The following is a 22,044-nucleotide window of genomic DNA, read 5'->3' on the forward strand; positions in this document are numbered from 1 at the left end:
TATTCAACTCCACTCTCTCCACCTCCACCCCGCCTCCCTCTACCTCCACCTCCACCTCCACTCTCCACCTCCACTCTCCACTCCCCACTCCCCCCTCACTCCCTCCACCTCCCTCACTCACCCCCTCACTCCACCTCCGCTCCCTGCACTTCCCGTCCCCACCCTCCCTGAACCTCCACTCCACTCCTCCCTCCCTACACCTCCACTCCCCCCCCCCCCCCCACTGCATTGCATAAACAACAAAACTAGAACACATTTTTGTTGTTAATTCAGGTTTTTATTAGGATACTTCATTTGTATATAATGTTTTCTAAGTTATATATAAAGTGACAAATGGTTATAACACTTTTTTAATTATAACTTATAACTTTGAAACATGCTGCACAATATTAACAAAGCTCTGCAACACATATTAAAAGCGTTCACAAAGCCAATAGCTGTCTCTCAACACTTATAAGGCCCCAAAGAAGAGACCTATTGGCTATGCCAATGCTTTTTTTTTGTTAGTTACAGTTCATATTATAAAATAGATTTTATTTTTTTACAATGTATTATGCTCAGTATTTTATAACAATTAAGCAATTTCCCCCTCAGGATTTCAACTAAGACCTAAAGATACTATCAGTGCACCCTATCTTGATACCTGCTATGTCAGAGCAACCAGCCTCGCTAATTGCTGCTGTAGCACCCATAGTCTGTTGACACAATAGCCTCAGTGCTCATGGCCCACATGCCTAACCTGTTCTGCTGAGACCTCCACCTCACATACAGTCTAAGCTTTACCAATGTGAAAGAAAGCCTCTTCAACACATCAGAATCACTCAAGACGCCGTGGTCTTTAATTAAAGGAAAGGCTAGACACTGGATCTCACCATATCGCTTTTACCCATATTTACCTATCATAAACAAATGTAATTAGACGCTTCAGACTACCTTCCATTCTGTTCTCAAACCATCATTCAATACCAACATAGTCCAGTCAACAAAAACACTTCCGCAGAACAGCTTTTTGAAGATCAAATAACCCAAACAAACACTCCTGCATCTACCCCTGAAGCCAGTAGCACACTATACGTGCTTAACCATATGTGTTGCCTCAACGTTGATCCGCATTCACCCACACAGTTAAAACTATTGAATTCAAACTTTCTCCACCCTGGTGATTCCAAAATCTGATCAATAGCAAGAGTGACATCTGCAAACATGAGTCACTACAGCAAATCTTAGTTCAACTCTTTCCTCACTCCTCTCAAGAAATAACGAAAGTAGGGTCTTGTTCAACAGTTTGGTACTTTAAAACTTCAATCAACAACCAAACATCCAGCACTTACCAGAAAAAGCAGCACCAATAAATTAATTATTTTGTCACCAAGATCAAAACTGAATGTGTCGAGCATAAACTCCATGTCCAACCGCTACGGCACATACCCAGATGGATTCAGTTCCAAACCTTTCTCTGCACTGATCTCACATACATCTACGCCTCCCTCAGAACCACCATATACCACACAGTACAACATCCTACACTCCGAAACCATGACACGTTTGGCAAATTAATCCTTCACACCAATCTTCAACATTGCTACATCCCTTTCCGTCTCCCTTTAAAATCAGCTAAATTCTACTGCTAGCCCAACACGAGAAATCTATTATTGTCCATGATCATTTCAACTACTGTTCGAGCAACCTAGCTTCTCTTTCTTGAGAATATTCTACATATTGCAATAACCATTCAACTTCATGCATACACAGACCACACAAGCCTGCTGCAGCCATTTCAGCCTGGCATCTTAACTCGTTTTAGCACTTTATTCCCTACCATTCAACTGTGGATGATGGCCAGTGTGTTCTCAACAACTCTTATTCCTTCCCTCTAGTCGTCCTAGACCTTTTGCTCGCTTTCAGCAAGTCTGTCTCTCAGCTCTGTTCTCCGTTCGCACATCTCCTTTGCCCACAGGGGAAAAAGTCCTAGCCTGGTTCACATCATTCATGGCCACCCTCACCAGTTACTTCACATGGTTCCCCGTATTCACTTTCTCTTCCCTGTTACCTGTTGAGTCCACCATGCTGCTTTCCTATCCCCATTTCTTTTTTAAATAACTGGACTATCTTTTGCCTGCCTTCGAATTCACACGCATTGACGGTACTTGGCACAGCCTAAAGCTTTCAGTAGTCCATGATACTCACCGTCTCGGATCTCCTTTTACCTTCATTTAAGCATGAAGGTGAAATTTATACCTAAAACGGAGTGGAACAAAAGCGGAGTTCTTCCTCCTCGCGAGTACGAACAAAACCCTGTCTGTCACAAAAGAACCTTAAAAATGTCTTGCCCTTCCTGACTGCCTGAGCCCTATCCTGCTATTGTCGCTTCACATTCGAAACCAATATTGACCCAAAACAATACCCCACATGGTTCCGAATTCCTCAGCAATGCTAATAATATCCTTTCTCCCAGTGCTTGAAATGGAAACATAGAAGTGCAGGTACTCTGTAGCAAAGTACCTGCTTGTTTATGAGAAGTGCCGGTACTCTCCCTCCCAAAATAAACAAGCATTTACAATGCAATGGTTTTGCCTTTGGAAAAATTAGAGCTATTGGCATTGTAAATGACAATTTGTATTTGTGTTGGTTTTGAAAACAGATAAATAAATGGCATTGTCATTTACATTGCCATTAGCTTAATCTCTGCAGTCACTCTCTACTCTGCGCACTCTCTACTCTGCGCACTCACAACTTCACAATCTGCACTCTGGGCACTCACAACTTCACAATCTGCACTCTGCGCACTCACAACTTCACAATCTGCACATTCTGCTCTTCGCACTCCCAACTTCACAATCTGCACTCGGCTCATTCTGCACTCTGCGCACTCATTACTCTGCGCACTCACAACTTCACAATCTGCACACTCACTACTCTGCGCACTCACAACTTCACAATCTGCACTCAGCGCATTCTGCACTCTGCGCACTCACTACTCTGCACACTCACAACCTGCACTCGGCGCATTCTGCACTCTGCGCACTCACTACTCTGCACACTCACAACTTCACAATCTGCACTCGGCGCATTCTGCACTCTGCGCACTCACTACTCTGCACACTCACAACTTCACAATCTGCACTCGGCGCATTCTGCACTCTGCACTCACACTATAATAATCCTTATGTCCTGTAACCAAGGGTTTGTGTGTTTAATACACCCCAGCACTGCCAGTTACCAGCGGTTCAGTGCCCCTTTGGACGCCGCACAACAACGTGAACACAGTGTGCTCCGAGGGCAGGGGCTTGTCCCGGCTGAGAAGGGAGGGGGCATTGAAACTACAAAGAATTGTTGATCCTGTACAAATCCGGGCTGACGTTCTTTACAGAGCCTAAAACGAATCGAGAGCAGCTTTGCGTGTACCTGTGTTAGCCTTTTACATATACTAATAACCGGCATGTTAATAAATAAATACGTGCGACAGCAATAAAGTGAAGACGGTGGGAACGGACAGCGGGAGGGGGGGGGTGGGAACGGACAGCGGGACATCACGCAACCCACCCCTGCAAAGGACACTTCCGAAATGGCGAAAACAAAGCTTTAAAAAATAAAAAAAACATGCCCACAGCCGCATGACGTGGGCAAAAGCCTAAAATTCTCGGGAACGCCCACGAATCTGCTCCGGCATTGACGGACATATCTCTGTTCCAATGGCTAGCCTCCATTTATGGAGCTAGCCAATGGAACAGAGGGGCAGGACAACGCACACATACTGTAGACATAAGATTTCGCCTGCGCGAAAAGCTGCGCAGTGCGCAGCTTTCGACAGGCGAAACCTAAAAGCGAAAATGTCTGCAATTTACTATTAGGACATGCCACACACATCAGGGCTTGTCCTACCTTATACTTACAATGCACCCTGCCCTTGGGCCTACCATATGGGTGACTGATATGAAGAAAAGGGAAGGTTTAGGGACTGGCAAGTGGGTGCACTTGCCCAGTCAGCATGACAGAACCAGCCTGCACGAAGGCTCTGCAATGGCAGACCTCAGACTCATTTTACAAGGCTGCTTCCGTGGGTGGCACAACCAGTGCTGCAAGCCCACCAGCAGCATTTGGATTTACACACCCTGGGCACTCAGCGCACTAGAATGGGGTCTTACAAGTAAACCAAATAGCCAAACATGGAACCACCGATTAGTACATCAACTTACAATAGGGAGCACTTTCACTGTGGCACTGAATAGCAGTGGCACAGTGCCCAAAGCATCTAATACCAGCAAAAATACATGGGGCAACAACAAAAATGGAAGGAAGACCCAGGCCAATGGTGCCAGGTCTAACAGGGCCTACGTGAAGATTCATGTTTTCAGTTTCTTCCTGAATTCAAGGACTGAGCTAGCAGCCCTAATATGAAGGTGGGAGTTTGTTCCAGGCTTTAGGAGCCAGGTACCAGAAGGGCGGACCGCCGATTCTAGCTCGTCGGATGCGAGACAGCAACAAGTAGAAGGTTGTCTGAGCAGATGTGTCTAGAGGCGGTGTGGAAGCTGCTGTGGCTATTCAGGTAAGAGGAGTCTAGATTATGCAGTGCTTTATATGTGTGTGTAATTTGAACAGTGCACTAGTGTGCATGGAAAGCCAGCTGAGGTCATTGAGGCGAGTGGGGTGTGGTTGAGTGAGCCTGGCTGCTGCATTCTGAATGATCTGGAGCAGTTTGGTCAGCTGGGTGGAGAATCTGACATACAGCGTGTTTCTTTAGACTAGATTGCTGTTGAGCGCCTGGATGGTAATCTGGTTGGGTGCCTGGGTGTAGAAGGAAAGCATCTGAAGATTTGGATAAGGGTGTTGAGGGAAGTCTTGTGGAAGTAGGAAGAGGTAATCAGGTGACTGGACATTGGTTTGTTGACTACAATGATTCCCAGGTTCCTGGCCTAGCAACACGGGATGGGTCCAAGTTCAGATAAGCAGGCTGGGGACAGAGTGGAGAGTCCTTTCCGAAGAGTACTACCACTGTCTTATTGAGGGTGTTCACAGACAGGCTTGCTGGGTTTGCAGGAAAATGAGTTTAGTAAAAAGCATGTAAACATGGGGAATAAATATAATTGCTACGTCAAAACAAAAAAGTGGATGCCCAGACTGAACATGTAACTCCACAGGTACATACCCTGGCACCACAACTCATGGCGTCACTAACGTGTGCATACATGTACAAAAGCATGAACGCAAACACTTCCTCCACTCATACTACTACAAACCATGGTGTTCTAGTAATGATTTTTTTTATGCTCATAGCACCGAAGCTTGGTGCTCACCAAGCCACAAATATGCAGTAAAATCTATTACCATTCACACAAGATCTACAATGTCGTCGTACGATGACATTTAGCAGTCTGCTGTGTATAGAAGAAAAAAGTGACACAGAGCAGGGAGAAATCAACGACAAAACAGCAAATAAGGTATACCAAACAGCTTGCTATGCCAAAAGCGCAAATGCTAAAACATAAGAGTGGGTTCAAGCGGTTTACAAAGATGAAGTCCGTATGAAGAACTACAGTATGTACATCAGAACTCACTCAGAGAAGGTAAACCCTCGCAAACAGAACAGCATACTCCAGCAGTATACAGAACAGAAACACATGGTGGTTATACAGCAGCCCAAAACAAGAACTGCATAGAAATACACCCATTCAAGTAACCCCAATAAAGGCCCGGAGTCACCTGGTCATGTGTAAAGATAAATGTGTGCATGCCCTGAACATGGGCACCAACTTCTGTGGGGCCCAATCAATATTTCAGCTGATTAGCTCCACTTTGCAGCAGTTGAAAGCACATTAAAGGCTTGGGAACTGCTAAGGAACGAAACTTCATACATGATTGCTGTATTCTGCTCGGAGTCGGTCAGTTGCTGCTTCTCTGCAGCTTAAGTACATGAGCGGTGGGAGTTGCAGGATGCGCTATATAACATTAGTCAGAACCCAAGAGGGTCTCAGTGCATTAGGAAGTAATGTTTTATCAAGACTTACACTAGAATTTTAATCTATGCCTGTTTCCCACTTCGATAATTGATTGCTTTCAAGAATAAAGGCCTAAAGTCACAAACTGAAACTTGTTTTTAATACTTTTAACAAAGTTATCACATGGCCTATTGTGAGATTCCCTGCCTTCAGGCAGTGCTGGCTTTTCATGTAGCAGCATTTCGTATTGCGGAACTTGTGTTTTTAACATTGTAAATGTGGACCGAAAAGTACAGCACTCAATACCTTAAGTAGTCACCTGTGCCATACAATCACTGTGTTGCTCTGTTTTTAAATGTTACAAAATGGTCCACTCCATTACCAATTTGGTTACTGCTTGAGCCACATGTAATACTAAATTAAAACCTTGTCCATCAGTTTCACTGGAGTACATTATTTCATTTCCATCAGGCATTTGACTTTAGTATACTGAAAATGTTTCAACGAGCTTCAGTAACAGGCAAAGCATGAACAGCAAGGGCATGAGCACAGCAATATTTATTGACACTATACAAAGAATAGGAAAAGTGGTTAACGCCATACATTTTTTCCGGATCACACCGTGCTGATATTTGTATGCCTGCCATAGGTACAAATTAAGGTCTGAGACTGCAAACAAGTGCCTATTCTGTGGGCAGTTTGTAAAAGATGTGCTGTTTGCGTGAGTCTCCATGATCCTGCTGCCAGGAAGACCCACAATAAAATACATGAGCTGCCCAAAACACCTGAATTCTGCCTGCTTCTCAAGGTTTACTTGCAGTCAATTTATGCATTTTTTATACCGTAATTTTGCTTTGCATGTCAGTGATTTGAAAAATGGTCAGCTTTCACCCATATGGCAAATTAGTGGATTATTTCTCCCAGCACAAATTCCGTAAATTGCTCCATAAAATCCATCATAGATTTCTTTAAAGCTCAAACCTGCACAACTCACTCGTGCAGACTTTCCAGGAGGTGGAAAACAAGAGAATATCATGTGAAATTGTAAATGTAACAATTGTTCTTTTTCCATAGAAAGAATATGGTTCCCCAGGGAAAAGCGCTTCACCTACGCCTCTGTTAGAGACAAGCGTCTTCCATTCACCCAAGAAAGTCACCTGTATCTCTCACTAGAGTAACCCTGTGTTAAAGCACTGTGTGCAAGCCCACATGCTGAAGAAATCTAAAAATATACAAGCCTACATGTTTGCAAGTATTCGTCTATTTGTGGGGGGTAGGTAGGTCATGCTAAAATTATCCAAACCTAGGCTATAACTAATATTCACAACATTGGAAAATCTGTCACCCTAGCTGAATAATGGTGTGATATTTATGAATGGAAAATACTTTTCCCACATCTAAATGCCATGCTGGTTTTAATGTTTTTGAAATATAGCCTGGAGCTAAGGAAGCGAGGGGCAGGGCAGTGTGTGAACTAAAGGGTCAAGAAGCTGCAAGGGCAGTGATTGATCAGAGACAAAAAGGAGCACAGGAGAAGGGGTAGTGTGTGAGGAGAAGGGACAGGGAGCTGTGAGGGCAGTGTGTGAGCAGAAGTGGTTGCGAGTGGAGACAGCATTAAGTCTTCAGATGGGGCCCAGAAGAGAGGCAGTGTATGAACGGGGGCAGTTTGTGAACAGAAATGGCAGAGAGGGCAACGAGTGTTCAGCGATGGCATGCAGCAGAGAAGGCACATAGCGCGAGCTCGACCCGCAGGTATCGGAGAGCATAAGTTACATAACACAAGGTCACCCCCCCCCCCCCCCTCTCTCTAATTCGATCCTGGCTCCCGCAGCGATAGCTCGGGCCACAACGCCACGTCCTGTACCATACTTCCCGTTTCCTACTGTTAAGTGCCAGAGATGCTCTCTCATTCAAAGTTGCAAGGGCATCAGCGCGTGCCGCACAAGAGGCATAAGGACAACACAGACACAGCAAGTGTGCTGTTTGTCCGGCCAAACGTCCGCATACAGCAGCACAGAAAGTACACAACACAATTAACAATTCAGAGGAAAGAAATGTCAAATATCATGATAAAATCGATAAACGTGCGTGGGAGTTACACCGCTGGCATTATTCTAAACCAAATAACAAAAAAAGTGTAGCTAAGAAAGCAGCAACACTTTAGCGCGGGGAGCGATGTGTGAAATAAACAGTTGTGCGCACAACACAAATCATATGTTACTAACTTCATTAAAGCAGCAAACACGCACCGCTGAGCGTAGTGCAAGTTGTGCGTTGTGTGTAGTGAATGATGAGAGGCTGAGTCGCTGCAGCTTGTAAGCAGGTGTGTAGTGAATGATGAGAGGCTGAGTCGCTGCAGCTTGTAAGCAGGTGTGTAGTGAATGATGAGAGGCGGAGTCAGTGAGACAGAGAATTATTCATGTAAATTCCTATCCCAATAGACAGGCGCCGTCCTGAATTCCGCTCGAAGGCGTGCAGCTATGGACTAGTGCCTTGAAGTGTCAAGCACACCGCTTGCTTTCAGGTCCAAATAGGATTCTACAACAGCCTAGGGCAACAGTCTTCCCTACTACACTCCCTAGCCAGTATTTGGATCAGGGACCAGGGAGGGTTTTAGCAGAGAGGAGGGTGGACGGGACACACACGCACACATACACTCATTCACACCCATACATTTACACACGTGCACACATACACATCATTCACAACACTCCTTCCCAAAAATTCAAATATACACGCATGCACCAAACATAAAAAGAATCGATTCGCACTTACCTGCATCTCTCTGCCTCGGAAGTCCCAGGAGGGGGAGTCACAGCACGAAGGCCCAGTGTGTTGCCGTCAATCAACCTAGAAACTCGTACAATTGGATAGTAAGACGCTAGTGAAGCTACTGCAGGCACGTCTTTCATGGATATAACAAGCACCACGAGCACAGGGAGGGAGGGTGGCGGGAACGGGCACAGGACAGGGGGGGAGGGGCGGGAAGCGGGAGGGGGGCGGGAATGGACCCGAGCCGAGCTCCAGAAACAAATCCCTTTCACACGGGGAGGGGGGCGGAACGGACACACGGGGAGGGGGAGGAGGGGGCGGGAAGGCAAGATTTAACACGCACTCACCAGGGCTTCCTCCGGCGGCCGTGGTCGACAAACGAAACTCCGCCCACCGCCGAAATAACCCCGCCCACCGCCGCATGACTACACAGAGGGAACGAAATACTCGAAAATCAGGTGCCGGCAATGCCGGACCAGATTCGGGGGCGTTCCCGGCTTTTGGCTGACGTCGCGTGACGTCGGCAAAAGCCAAAAAATCTCGGGAACGCCCCCGAATCTGGTCCGGCATTGACGGACAGGCCCATCGTCCAATGGCTAGGCTCCATTTATGGAGCTAGCCAATAAATGACGGGGGCCGTTCCAAACCACACTACAGTACTCATTAGGTTTTCGCCTGCGTGAAAAAGCTGCGCAGAGCGCAGCTTTCGCCAGGCAAAACCTAAAAAAAGTGCTGGTACTCCGTACCTGACTGTACCAGCCCATTTAAAGCACCGCTTTCTCCCTGAAAGAAGTTTCTTCAGAGGTGCTACGAAAAGCACTGGGAGGGTCTTTCCCCTCCCCCTCTTCTCCATAGAGCTCTTCTGATTCCCTAAGTTGAGTCAACAATGTATAGATACCCTTAGCATCTTCAGTGCAACTTTCTTAAACCTGTTTCGATGCTGTCATGCTGGGCTGCACATGGTGTGTTCTGCCACTGCATTGTCTGCTCCAACTTTTCTTACCAAGACGCTTTGGCTTGTAGATCCTGCCCAGTTGTAATTGTAGCATGAAGGCAGCGCTGTCCCATTGATAACCGTTGCTATAAGGGATCTCTTATGGTTGTAGTTGATAAGGGCCTCTAAAGGTGCTTTTAGTTTAAAATAAAGTGGCTGGTAGAGATTCTCTCATCCTCATCAACTCCAATGGACCCCTGGTGAACCCCCCCCGGATATCTTTACTCTTCTGCTTCCTCATACCAGCCGGAATCCTGTCACCGGCCTTCATGTAATTGTATTTGCATTCCCGTTCCATTCTTTATATGTAGTGTCAAATTATGGTTTTGCACTTTTTTAAAGGGTGTCTAATATAGTTATAAAGTAATCATTTGGGTTTCAGAAAAAAAGCTGTACATCAGAGGGTGTTTAATGTTCAGCTGTGAAGGGGTGTAATGTTCCATGTACAATGTCTGGAAAAGCTGAGACAATCGAGTCACGTCGACTCCGCATGTGCAATTGGACTTTTTTCTTATTTATTTCACGTGCTATCAACTTCCCGGCCCCCAAAACCCCCTCTTCCCCCCTTCCTCCTCCCCTTTCCCCCTTCCACCTCCCCTTTCCCCCTTCCTCCTCCCCATTCCCCCTTCCTCCTCCCCTTTCCCCCCTTCCTCCTCCCCTTTTTATGCTACACCGTGTTTTCATATAGCCTCTGGTTTCCTACTCACCCTGGAGAGGGTTTTATTCCAGCCCATTGTAAGAGCAAATCCCACCCATTTGTTTGGTGGGAATAGGTCAGAGAGCAGTTTGGGAATGCTCACAAAGACATGATTTTGGGCATAAACAAACTCACAAGGATACACACACATCATAAAGCCACACTTCACTCTCCTGGTGTGGGAGTAACTCGGGGTATGCACTTAAATGTGTGAAAATATGTTTACACTTGTAAGGTGCCCTTTTATGAATGTCTTGCGAGCTTGAATCCAGACATTTTTCCCTTTAATCAATGTTTACAGCCAAAATAACCTTTGTCAATCGGGATCTTTGTGTATTAGTGTTATCCGAATCAACTGAGGGTGCTTAGCCAATACCGTCCTTGTTTTAATAATGAATTCAATTTCCTGTGCAATTTGGACTTTAACCTTTTCGATATGACATTTTCAAATAATCTAAAATTAACAAAGACTGAACTCTGCATAACAACCTCTTAGGTGGGGCATTTTTTTCAAATATTCTAAATTAAAATGAGAAGTTATGCATAATTGTGTTCTGTGTTTTTTTCTCAGCTCCTCATCAGCGCTTGGAACCCGTGACCCTGGCGGGGATTATTTCTGTTCTACTCAGTCTCTTGTGCGCGGCCTTGAATTTAATCCGCGGCTTCCATGCCATCGAGAGTCTGGTGCAGGTACCGTTCTCTTTATACAGGTTTTCAGAAAAGCACTGTCTGCAGCATAATATTGAAATAAGCTTTATTTCAAATGAAGTATGGTTGTTTTTATGCATGGATGCTCACAGCAGAGTCTGCTTTACGAAAGGTTTCGTACAGTACTACTTGGTTTCTAGTCACTGTTAAAATTTGTTGTTGCTGGTCAAATTCTGCTCTTAAATGTGATGCCTTATACCAGAGTAAACTATTTGTTGGTGGCTGTTGACAAACCCAATAGGGTGCACGTTACATTTGAGCATGTAAATAGCTCCAAAGTTCCATTGTCACACCTGGGATTCTGTTTTTTCTGTGTATTTCTGATCTACCACTTATGTTCAGGATTAGGATTCTCTGGAGACTAACTGTCCTGTATCTACCACTTCTGTTCAGGATTAGGATTCTCTGGAGACTGACTGTACCCTGTATCTACCACTTCTGTTCAGGATTAGGATTCTCTGGAGACTGACTGTGTCCTGTATCTACCACTTCTGTTCAGAATTGGGATTCTTTGGAGACTTACTGTGCCCTGTTATCTACCACTTCTGTTCAGGATTAGGATTCTTTGGAGACTGACTGTACCCTGTATCTACCACTTCTGCTCAGGATTAGGATTCTCTGGAGACTGACTGTGTCCTGTATGTACCACTTCTGTTCACGATTAGGGAGTGGATTGTCAAGGTGAGTGTGAAGCACCACTCCTGCGTCCATTCTACTTCCCACTGGCGTCCATTTTGTTGTGCTGTAGCATGGGAAAGACTGATGTACACAAAGGGAAGCTGTCCATACGGAGGCTTGTACAAGCTGGTTCTCCTGCTCCCCTTCTGGGGCCAATGTTGTAGTCTACCATTGACACTTCACATAGGGACAAGGGCAAGTTGACTGCCTTCTCTTCCTTGGAGGTGGTTTAGCAGAAGCAGGAATGCCACCAGCGCCTCTGAGGTTTAAAAGACCCCTAGTAGCAGGCTTTTGTTCTATTTAGCTACTGCCATGATCAATCATAAAAGTACTTCCAGAAATGTCGGCATGTAGAAGAGCCTTTAATTTCTCCTGAGCCCGTTGTTAATTCCCTTTCCTTCATGATCTCCAGTAAATTGTGGTCTGAGCTTTTTTTATTCCTGTGAAAAGGAGGATATGGAAGTACAAGAGCCAGTACCTCACAGGGGAAGTTGGTCCAAGGCTTCCAGCTGTTAGAGGTAGTGGTCTACTACAGAACTCCTGGGGTTTCCTACTCCCCATAGATTAGTAGATCCCATGAAGTTCTTTGGATCCTATGGTGACCCATCACCCGATGCTTGCATTAGGCCATCAAAGAGTATTTAACCTGAGAATAGAAGTACATTGAGGAAACTGGTTTCCAGAGGTTCCTGTCGCTCCATAATATGAAATTTCACAATCTGTAACGGTTAGCTCTGCACCGCCTAACATGTTGTCACCATTGGCAACTAAGGATTTCTTGCCTTTCGATTTAGCTGACAAAATGGTGGAGCAACTCTCAAGCACGTTTATGCTGCTTCCCACTTCTCACTCCATGCCACCATTTATGCCACATGTTTTTAAGAATCTCTTGAAGGATTGTCCGGTCCTTTACGACGAAGCACAAAATGAGTTAGCTTTTTTGAATTCTTGGTCTCCAGAGAGCCCACAATATGTTTTCTGGATGACAGAAACTTTGATCTTTTACATGCTTCTGCAGCTCCCTCTGGGGCTATCGCACCTGACCATTGATACATCTAGGTGTGGCTGTGGAAATTGCAGGCTTTCTAATGTTTTCCCATTTTTCATCTGATGATTTTGGGTTCATGTTGTTTGGTTCACAATTGGATTAGTTATTGAAACAATTTGCTGAGGATAAGTTGTTGCCTTTTTGGAATCAGCCTCCCAAAGCATATTCTTTCTTCCTCTTTCACTCTCGACAAAAGCAGTAGCAGTTTCTGCACAAACAAATATTAGGCAGTTCAGTTTTTGTAGACAGGCCTGTGGTTGGGGGTTGCTTTCATTCACAATCCCAGACTCCGCTCTTCCTCCACACCTTAGCAGCCTACCAACACCGTATGCCAAGTCTTGCTCCGGTATGGGGGACGGATAGCCTGCTTAATTTTTAGGTCGAGCCTGTGTAGCGCTTGCCCCGGTCTGCGAGCCATGCTGTACTGGAGTATGAAATAGGAATCCCGCCCACTCTCCGCCCATATTTGTCATTGGCTTGTGCCATTATCCTTCGTAAATGATGGCTTCTGATTCTTTAATAGGCTTGTTAGTCTCTTCTTAGTACCGCCTTGTTTTCATTCGGAACCTCCAATGAGGACTGGGCCTTTTACTTCGGTTGTTACATGGTGAGTCTTTTTTTAGTTTGTAAGCACTATTTTCTTTGAGTAGTTTCTCCTACTGCAGGCACAAAATGCTTTCTAGCAACATTCAGCGTGCCATGCGTGATTTCACTTTCTTAGCAGCCGGGACAATGGCGGCCCCTGTTTTGCATAGGTCTTGCCTTTACAAGAGTTTGAGATAGGTATTGTACATGGCAATGCTGTTTATTTATGTGTAAATTATCAATACATCAAAATAAAAGGCATTGTCATTTACAATGCCAATAGCTTAAACTCTCGCAAATGCGTGACCTATTGCATTGCAAATGCTTGTTATGTTCCGCAGCGGTCTTACATCCAGCATCAGCGCTCCCTGCAAAGTATGAAAGGAGGGTGCAGGCTGGAATTCAAGTTTTCATCAGTCCTCAATGGTTCAATCACAAGCCTCTTCTGGTAGGGGCCATGAAAAAGTCAATGCTTTTAGCTGGGATGGACACTCTCCTGAGGAAGACTTTTGTCATTCCATTGCCTTCATGTAAGAGGAATACAGGGGTCCCTTCCGTTCAATTGTAGGGGTGAACCCATAATGTGCCGTACACTTATATTCGACTTGATTGGAGCCAATCGTTTGCTGTCAGCAACGGCATTTAAGATGACCTTTTTCCTGAAAAATAAAATAAATAAATCTGTTATTTTTAAAGCGCGAACTAGTCACCCCTAAGGGTCTCAAGGCGCTTGGAGCCGTCGGGGAGATTAAATGAGCTATTGCCCAGAGTCAGATGATGCTGAGCTGAGCTACCACTGGTGCTGGGGATCGAACTGTGATCCCCGCAATATCTTGATACGTCTTGGCGATCATCTGAGTGACCACTATGCATTTACAGGACGTTTATTTTTACATTCTGGGGTATCCTTTGTCCCAGTGTTACCCCTACTTCACTGTGGGGGAAAGATCATTACCACTTCTCCGTCCTGCCCTTTGGCTTGTAAGTCGACTCTCATTTGCATAAAGCGCCTTTTAAACGAAAGTTGATTGGCGCAGCACGACTTCCACACAACTGTATTGTAAATCTAGACCTCAGTCGGCAGCCTCCCTCCTGCGTCATCTCTATTAGGAAATATTTCAACTATGAACTGCTAATGGGCTAGTTCATAATGGTAATGTGTAAAGCAAGTCTTCTGCCTGCATGTGCGAATGAAAAATGTATCATGTCTGCTCATTACTCGTTGCAATAATTACACAGGCATCTGGTTGCTACGCACACAGATCCATAATGTAGGAGATTATTATAGGCACTCAGATGACAAGTTCTCTCTTCCTAATGAAAGCCGCACTGCTGAATACCAAACCAACACCCTGCCCATAATTAACAGTAACAAATGATGCCACGCATTGTGTTGGGACAAGTCCTGACTGGCTTTCCAGACTCTCAAGTATCACTTTCATTCACACGGATTCTCGAAGGTTCTGTACGTGCAGAGGATTTGGCAATTGAAATCCGCAGTGCTATCTAGCATCTATGCAGCATACTTCTGTAGGCTGCACACCTAGGCATACAACTGTAGAGCATTATACCGCGCTATAAATGGTCAATGGGGTACAGCGAGAGGGATCGCTCCTCAAACGTCTCACACGTTGGGAGTGGAAGGAAAGCGTCACTCATTGAGGGGGGCCTGTTTCCAGGAGTCTAGATTATTGGTACTTAAAAATTGCAATAGTTAATATATTTGTTTTTAAAATAAAATGAACGGGAAATTATGAGCTTGCGTGAGTCGGAATTCTGAGCAGGGAAATTATACAGCTTCCAGTGGTTCGCTTCTTGGTACATATATGCCTGTTACAATAAATTGTAAAGTTACCCCTTTGTAAAACTATTCAAAAAAATGCAGTGAGAATATTTTATTGCCTGCTAGATTTTCCCTGCATAGCGCCTCCTTTAGGAAAGGAAGTGATGTGGCATTGTGTTCCTGGCTCACCTAAGGCTTAATAAAAACAGCTTTTTATGCCAGACTGGCCAGTGTCCCGCCACCTATTTGCTGACCATTCATTATTGGCACATATTTTGTCCACAGATATCCCACTGACAGACCACACTGACAACTGCAATTCACATGAACCGCATCCATCGCAATTAAGCCCTTTTCTTTGCTATACTATTACCAAGTTTTCTCTAGCAGTAAGCAAGCCATTAGTTATGTATTGTGTTTTGTAGTTAAATTAGCTTTCTATACATACATGATGCTCGAACGCAGTACTACAGTGTTTTAGTGTGCTCTTAATAGTTGCCATTTTACTTAATAATTGTGAAAAAATATATATTTTTGTGGTTTTTAATAAATGATGTATTTGCACAGTCAATGTGTTGCTATAATTAGATTTAAGGTCAATGCTTTAAGTGATTAACTGTAGTACATCCATAGTATGAAACCATTCCAATAAATAGGTGCCCTTTGAGGTCACCGATTATTAATGCTATTAATCTCATTTTAGGAACCGTAGATCTATACCTCCGATGCGATTGTGAGATCAATAATGATGTGATGGCTTGTTTAGTACTAACACCTTCACCTGCTCGGATGTAACATAGTGATAGTGAATTACTTCCACAGTTGTACATTGCTTAAAATTATAATTTATTTTTGTAGATTTTCATGCATTTTCTCCCTTGATAGAGGCTCTTCGAACATTCCACCCACTAACAGTCCAATATATACATTCAAAAGTGCGATACAGAAAGACTAACATTTGAAGGCCGGGACAGAAGTCCATTATTAGCCCTGAACTACTTTATTGCCTTCATTTAAATGTTCTAATAGATGTAATGTTATTTTAATAGGTGTTACTTGCATGTTTCTTCCATATAGGTTGTACCCAGCCAGGCCAAGCATCTTATGCATGTCTCCCTTCTCCTTATCTAACCTCATATGCAGTTGACCCACAGATCCTTGCATACTGGAATTGTGACTAGGACTTTATCTGTGTTTAGCTTACGGTTATATTTTTGTTTTGTTTCACAAGTGTTGCACACATTTCCCTCTCAGCACTTTACTATGCAGCCAGTTCATGCCACAGTGGCAGCTGCTGTTGTCACTGCTCAGTTTCACGTCATGTCCACTTCCACTCTTATTTCACTGATCTTTGGACGAAGAAAGGTTCAGCTGTTAATACGGTGTCCTATGAACAGTGGCTGGATATTCTGGCCCTATGCATGGTCCTGATGCCTTTTAAGTAACAGTCCTGCATCTTTTTGCCTGCTTCTGATAGGATAGGTTCTGAAAACTTCTACCTCTCCTTAGGACATTGCTGGACATTGCTTCTTTTATTGAGCTCCATCACTGGCTGCAACCATGACTGTTTCCTGGAAGGTGCTATGGTTTAAGAGCCACGGCTGGTTGTTTCCAGATAAAGTACGGGACAATCGGAGTCACCCTGCATCTGGTTAAGATTGGCTACAAATATTCAGGCGTTTCTCTAGAAGCCCTGCTTAGTGAGTGATTATAGTCTTGGACCAGCACTTGCCTGAACGCAGTGCCGCCAGTCATTACAGACTAGGTGAGGTGCTTGTACTAGCCAGAGTTATCCGGTTGCACTTGCGTGACACTTTCTACACAAAGCTGCTGACAATGCATTCAGCAAGAACCTGGTTCCAATTGGAGTTGTTTGGTGATCGCCACCTTCAATTATTATTATTATTATTATTATGTTTCTTATATAGCTCCAGAATTGACCCCCGAAGGGGTATCTCCGCGCTTGCCTTGGGAACCCGTCCTGGTTTTTCCCTGTGAGATAGACCCTACAGGGCATCCCCAAGGTGAAAGCCAGGCATCCCGCCGCGGGGGGGCCGTTGTGGAGATTAAGCAAGCTTAATGCCCTGAGTTGCAGAGTGTGAACCCATGATTAGGTCAGGCACCGAAGCGAGAATTATCGAGTCCATGGACATTTGAGCTCAAGACCCTGCCGCGTCGGGAATTGAACCCTGGTCCCGGGTCTGACCTCTGCTTCAGGGTCTGCCTGCTCTAACCAGTGAGCCACACTTCTCCACAATTAGGAGACTTACAGACCTCAATGGGTGAATGAGGGCCGTCTAGGTAACACCAGCTCCTGTGGATCTTGTCATGCCTGGTGCCCATATGGAACCAAGAACTTCAATCCGAATTCTAGACTAGAAACTATCTTAGTGACTAGACGAAATTCCAAGGGAAACATTATTCCTAAAAAGACGTGAAGAAAATCACCGCCAAGGTCTTACGTTTCTATGTTGCCATTAAGTGGGAGATCAACTTATTCGTCTGTTTATGACTAAGCATCACATCTAGAGTAGCTACAGTATTTGCTTTTTGTCAGTGGTGCACTTACATGCTCTGAAAAGTAATTGCCAGAGTCACTTTCTACACTTAGAAGAATGATGCGCAGGCTAGCAAAGGTACTGTTCCGTCAGGCTTGTCCCTGTGGCGTCACTCATCTGGCTTTTGCATGAAGACACTTAGTACTTTTCTAATCAAATGTAACTGGTTCACTCATTCGTGCACAGTTGTTCATATTTACTTACCATTTACTCTACTGCCTGTTCAGACTCTAATAGTTAATAGTTACACATGTGCTTTTAATTTTTAGCGATGACCAAAATGCATTTTGTTATAATTTTATACAATAAAAATTGACTTGACTTGACTACTGCCTGTTCAGAGGAAGATCAGCTTATTCACCGTAGCTATTTGATGTTAAAGAGCGATTGTCTACAATACAATATATGTAGAGTGCGCTTTAGATCAGCCCCTCGCTCATGATTGGATGGCTTTCTTGCCTATCTCACTTCATGCTCCCTATTCAATGGCTTTCCTCCCTGTTCTTGTTTTTGCTCAGCCCATATAGCTGAGCTACTGTCATGTTTATTCGTTGACTTGCATACTTCCACTGCTGACTTCAGGGTCTGTCTATTTTTGATTTGTTGTTTAGCACTCCCTGTGAATGCATTGCTTTGCCCCTTTCCCAGCTCCCAACGTAATGTTTTAATTATTAACTTTTTAAAAATCTTTATGCAGGGGCAGGATAGCTGTCTTGCCACTCGATTCTATTACATTGGACTGTTTCAAGCAAAACTTTTTTTTTTATTTCAAAACGTCTGTCGGTTGATATAGAACAGCACATTTAAAGTAAAAACAGTGTTTGGTACGGATGCCCACCCTTACACATTTTAAAGGGAATTTTGTTTTGTGGTCAGATGAATTCTTGGTGCAAAAGCCTGGTTTGCTGCTATTCTAGGAGAAATCCTGAGAGTACGGTATTCATTTCTAGAGCGAATACTCGGGTGGCTTATTAGTTACAACTACATACATCAAAATCCTGTAGCTGTGCAGTAAGACAGCTTAATGTCGAAATTGGCATTGGCCACCTTTTTTAACCGTCTTTTTACTTCCGTTGCTGACAGAGTGCTTCATTGCAACACATAAGAGTTCCCCACAAATGTACGCCTTTTAGAGCACGGAATTGTATACTACGTTTTAAAAGTAAGTAACATCTAGAGAAAGCAAAGCAATCTGTCTTTATTACATGACTGGAAATCTATATATTTTATGCTACGGCAGACTGAGGTGATAAATATCGCTAGCAAATTGGATTCCATCTTTTTTCATCTGTGACCTTTGTCACCATCCGGAATCTAAGACAAGAAGATAACAAATGACTTTAATAAAATTAAGAATAATTAATCAACGAAGGGCAAAGGAACTGTCCGTAGAATATGAGGCTGGGCAGCGGTCCAAGCAGCTGTAGGTTTGATTTACTTCTCAGCGAAAAACAATGTTGTTCTCATTGTAAAATATCACCGAACAAATACTTATACCCATAAAACGTAAACATATTTATAAATATGTGGCAATAACATTTGTTAGACTCGTGGAAATTATTTGAGAGGGAGAGTGTCCAGAAAGATTTCCATATACAATATTTGTCCTTTTACTTTAATGTATTCCTTGGCCGAGCCTTGTAACAAATCGCCTGCTTGACAACAATTTATTATGGGGACTGCACAAATGGTGTCTACCCTACTGCGCTGGATGTTTTTGAATGCAGTCACGACTGTCAGTATGTGTAACACTTTATTAACAAGATCAGGCATGGCAGGCTTCCAGTAGAAGAGAGAAAATATGTTCCAGGCGTTGGAAGTACTTTCTGTTTCCCATTTGTCAGAGCCCAGTGAAACGAACTTGCTGAGACTCTCTTGCAATAATACATTTTTGAGAGATCGCTGTTTCTGCAAACTATTTTAATCAATAAAACTAGCAGTTATGTCTGATAGAGACTTCCTACCACATGTTCCTCACCTTTTGAATAATTCCCCAGGTGCTAGACTTGTTTTGGAAACTTTTGAGCAGTCTTTGTACGCCGCTCGGGTCGGCAATGATGGCATTCCACTCTGGAAATTTCATGTTGAGCATACAGACACCACTACTGCGTGCTTCGGTCAGTTGGTTTCTCTCCGTGCCACCATGTGCAGAACCTAAGCCACTTCTCAACTCTTTTAGAGACCTATTTAGATTATAAATCGAAATCCTGTGTGTAAGGGAAATGTCTCCTCCCAAGACACCAGGGTTTAAGCCTGTGGTCTTTGGGCTAAGCTCATTACTGTAAAGCTTGTAGTGATTGTACATTAACCCTTTCGATGCTGATGACGAGCTCAGCTCGTCATCACCCACGGGTGTCGTGTGCTGATGACGAGCTGAGCTCGTCATGGTGCCACTAAAATGGCATTTTCCAGCACAGGGGGGGGGAAACGCCCAGCAGCCATGTGGTTAATAAACCGGAGGGCCATTTGGGCCGCAAGGCGAAGCTCTAGCAAGAAGAATCGGAAGTCTCTGTGTCATGACCGGTCTAAGTCCATGGGCCTGTCTTGGCCCCAAGCGCGTCTCAGAAGCCAATCATGAGGTCAGTCATCATCACTCTCCAAATCCTCAAATATGTCAAAGGAAAAACAAAAAAAATCCAAGCAGGACTCCGCTTCTTCCTGTCAGTCTCATACACCTGAGAACATGCAAGGGCATCTTTATGCCTCTTGATCTCGCTCCCCAAGCTTATCGACTTCGGAGTCCATCCCTCTACTTGTCCTGATACAACCCGAGTTTTCATGGCTGTCTGCGACACCGAGGCAAAATCAAGAGTTAAGCAACGCCATGCTGCAACTCTGGATTCTTACCAGCTGTCTTTGTCGCACCTTTGTGGGCCCCACAGAGCAGACTGCCAGCGGGTTTACCCTTGGTGCCAGCTGGATCCCCTGAACCCATTACTGGACCTCTACGGAGCCTTTGGTGACTCCCACCTCTGTCTCCTCACCCTGTCCCCAGAAATTCAAGGTTTATGCGGACTCCATTGGCGCTGGAGGATGAGGAATAACCCATTGTGCTGTCAAACTCGGAGTCTGCGCCAGCCCGACTTCTACAGAGGTCGCCCTTGATGCATATCGAGTTGCTGCCCTTGCCCGTACAGCCTAATCTGCTCAACGCACAGATTTCTCAGGGCAGGCTTAAAGAAAACTGGTATGAGGACCCCCCAGGATGCCAGTTATCTCAACACCTCTTCTGACACCAGCCTGCTCTCACCTCCAGGCAAGCCACTGAGGAAAGAGCCTCCTTTGCAGAAGTAATGCAGAGAGCAGCTGAGGCGCTCTACCTCTGGCTTCCTATCTTTGAGGTAAACACTAATGTTCTAACCAAACTTCTTCTATCAGGGGCCGACCAATACTAAGCCTCTGTGTAATGAGGACCTTACAGACATTCAAACTCACCCAGGAAGGAACTAAGGAACTAAGAGTGTGGGGAATAAAGACTGTTCAGAAGGAAGAACCTACTCGGAAACCCATGGGGTTCTTAAAATTGCCCTTACCGACTAAATAGTGACATGCTTTTATCATAGTGCCGCTGACACACCATGGCGCAGACTAACACTCCGGGTGGAGCACATGTTTTTTTTATAGAAAGAGTTTTTCGTGAAAGGGATCCCAAATGCAGAGAGAAAAAAAGGTTATTTTAAAACTGTCTAAGTGGGTGCCTCTATTCTTATTTATTCTAGGCCTGCCTTGACAGGGTTTGAAAATGTTGTTATGCAGGTATATCGAAGAAACTATATCTCCATTATCCTATCTGCTGGTATTGACATGTTTCAACCTATTCCAAACGTCCTAATGGGCCACTGGCCTTCTTCAGGATACGGATCCCTTATTAAAGTCCTGATCCCTCCTAGTTAACTAAACTGAATGGTAGGGATAAATACATAGCAGTGCTTGCCTTTAGTAGACACACGCTGGACGTGTATTTACAAAGATAAAATCTAACCCATAGTTATTGACATATTCTTTCATCAGTCAGGATGTCCTCCTTATAAATTATATCAATATCTCCCCTCATGTAATGCAAACATGTTCAATTTTATTCTCTCACCCTCATTTGGCACCCATTGGCTAGAGGTTTGTGAGACACTCACCTTAAATCTAATATACACTGGTAAGTAACACTTGTAGCATGATCTGCTACCTTACCTGAGTTTCATTATTACTTCTCCAACTCAGGGCCAGAATGGGAACGTCGCCCTATAGTCACACTCTAAAAACACAAAAACAATCCAAAGAGAAGAACCTT

General features: G+C 44.3%; 1 protein-coding gene across 3 annotated transcripts in view; it reads left to right on the forward strand.

Annotated features, from left to right (window-relative positions):
- Positions 1-22,044, forward strand: part of SEC22A (SEC22 homolog A, vesicle trafficking protein) — a 458,264-nt gene that overhangs the window by 258,444 nt on the left and 177,776 nt on the right. For all 3 annotated transcript variants that reach the window (XM_086957074.1, XM_086957076.1, XM_086957075.1), the window contains exon 5: positions 10,971-11,089. In XM_086957074.1, coding sequence (XP_086813200.1) covers positions 10,971-11,089 — 119 coding nt within the window. The remainder of the gene's footprint in view (positions 1-10,970; positions 11,090-22,044) is intronic.

Source organism: Lissotriton vulgaris, chromosome 2_1 (genome assembly GCF_964263255.1).
Source record: "Lissotriton vulgaris chromosome 2_1, aLisVul1.2, whole genome shotgun sequence".
In the NCBI taxonomy this organism is placed as follows: domain Eukaryota; kingdom Metazoa; phylum Chordata; class Amphibia; order Caudata; family Salamandridae; genus Lissotriton; species Lissotriton vulgaris.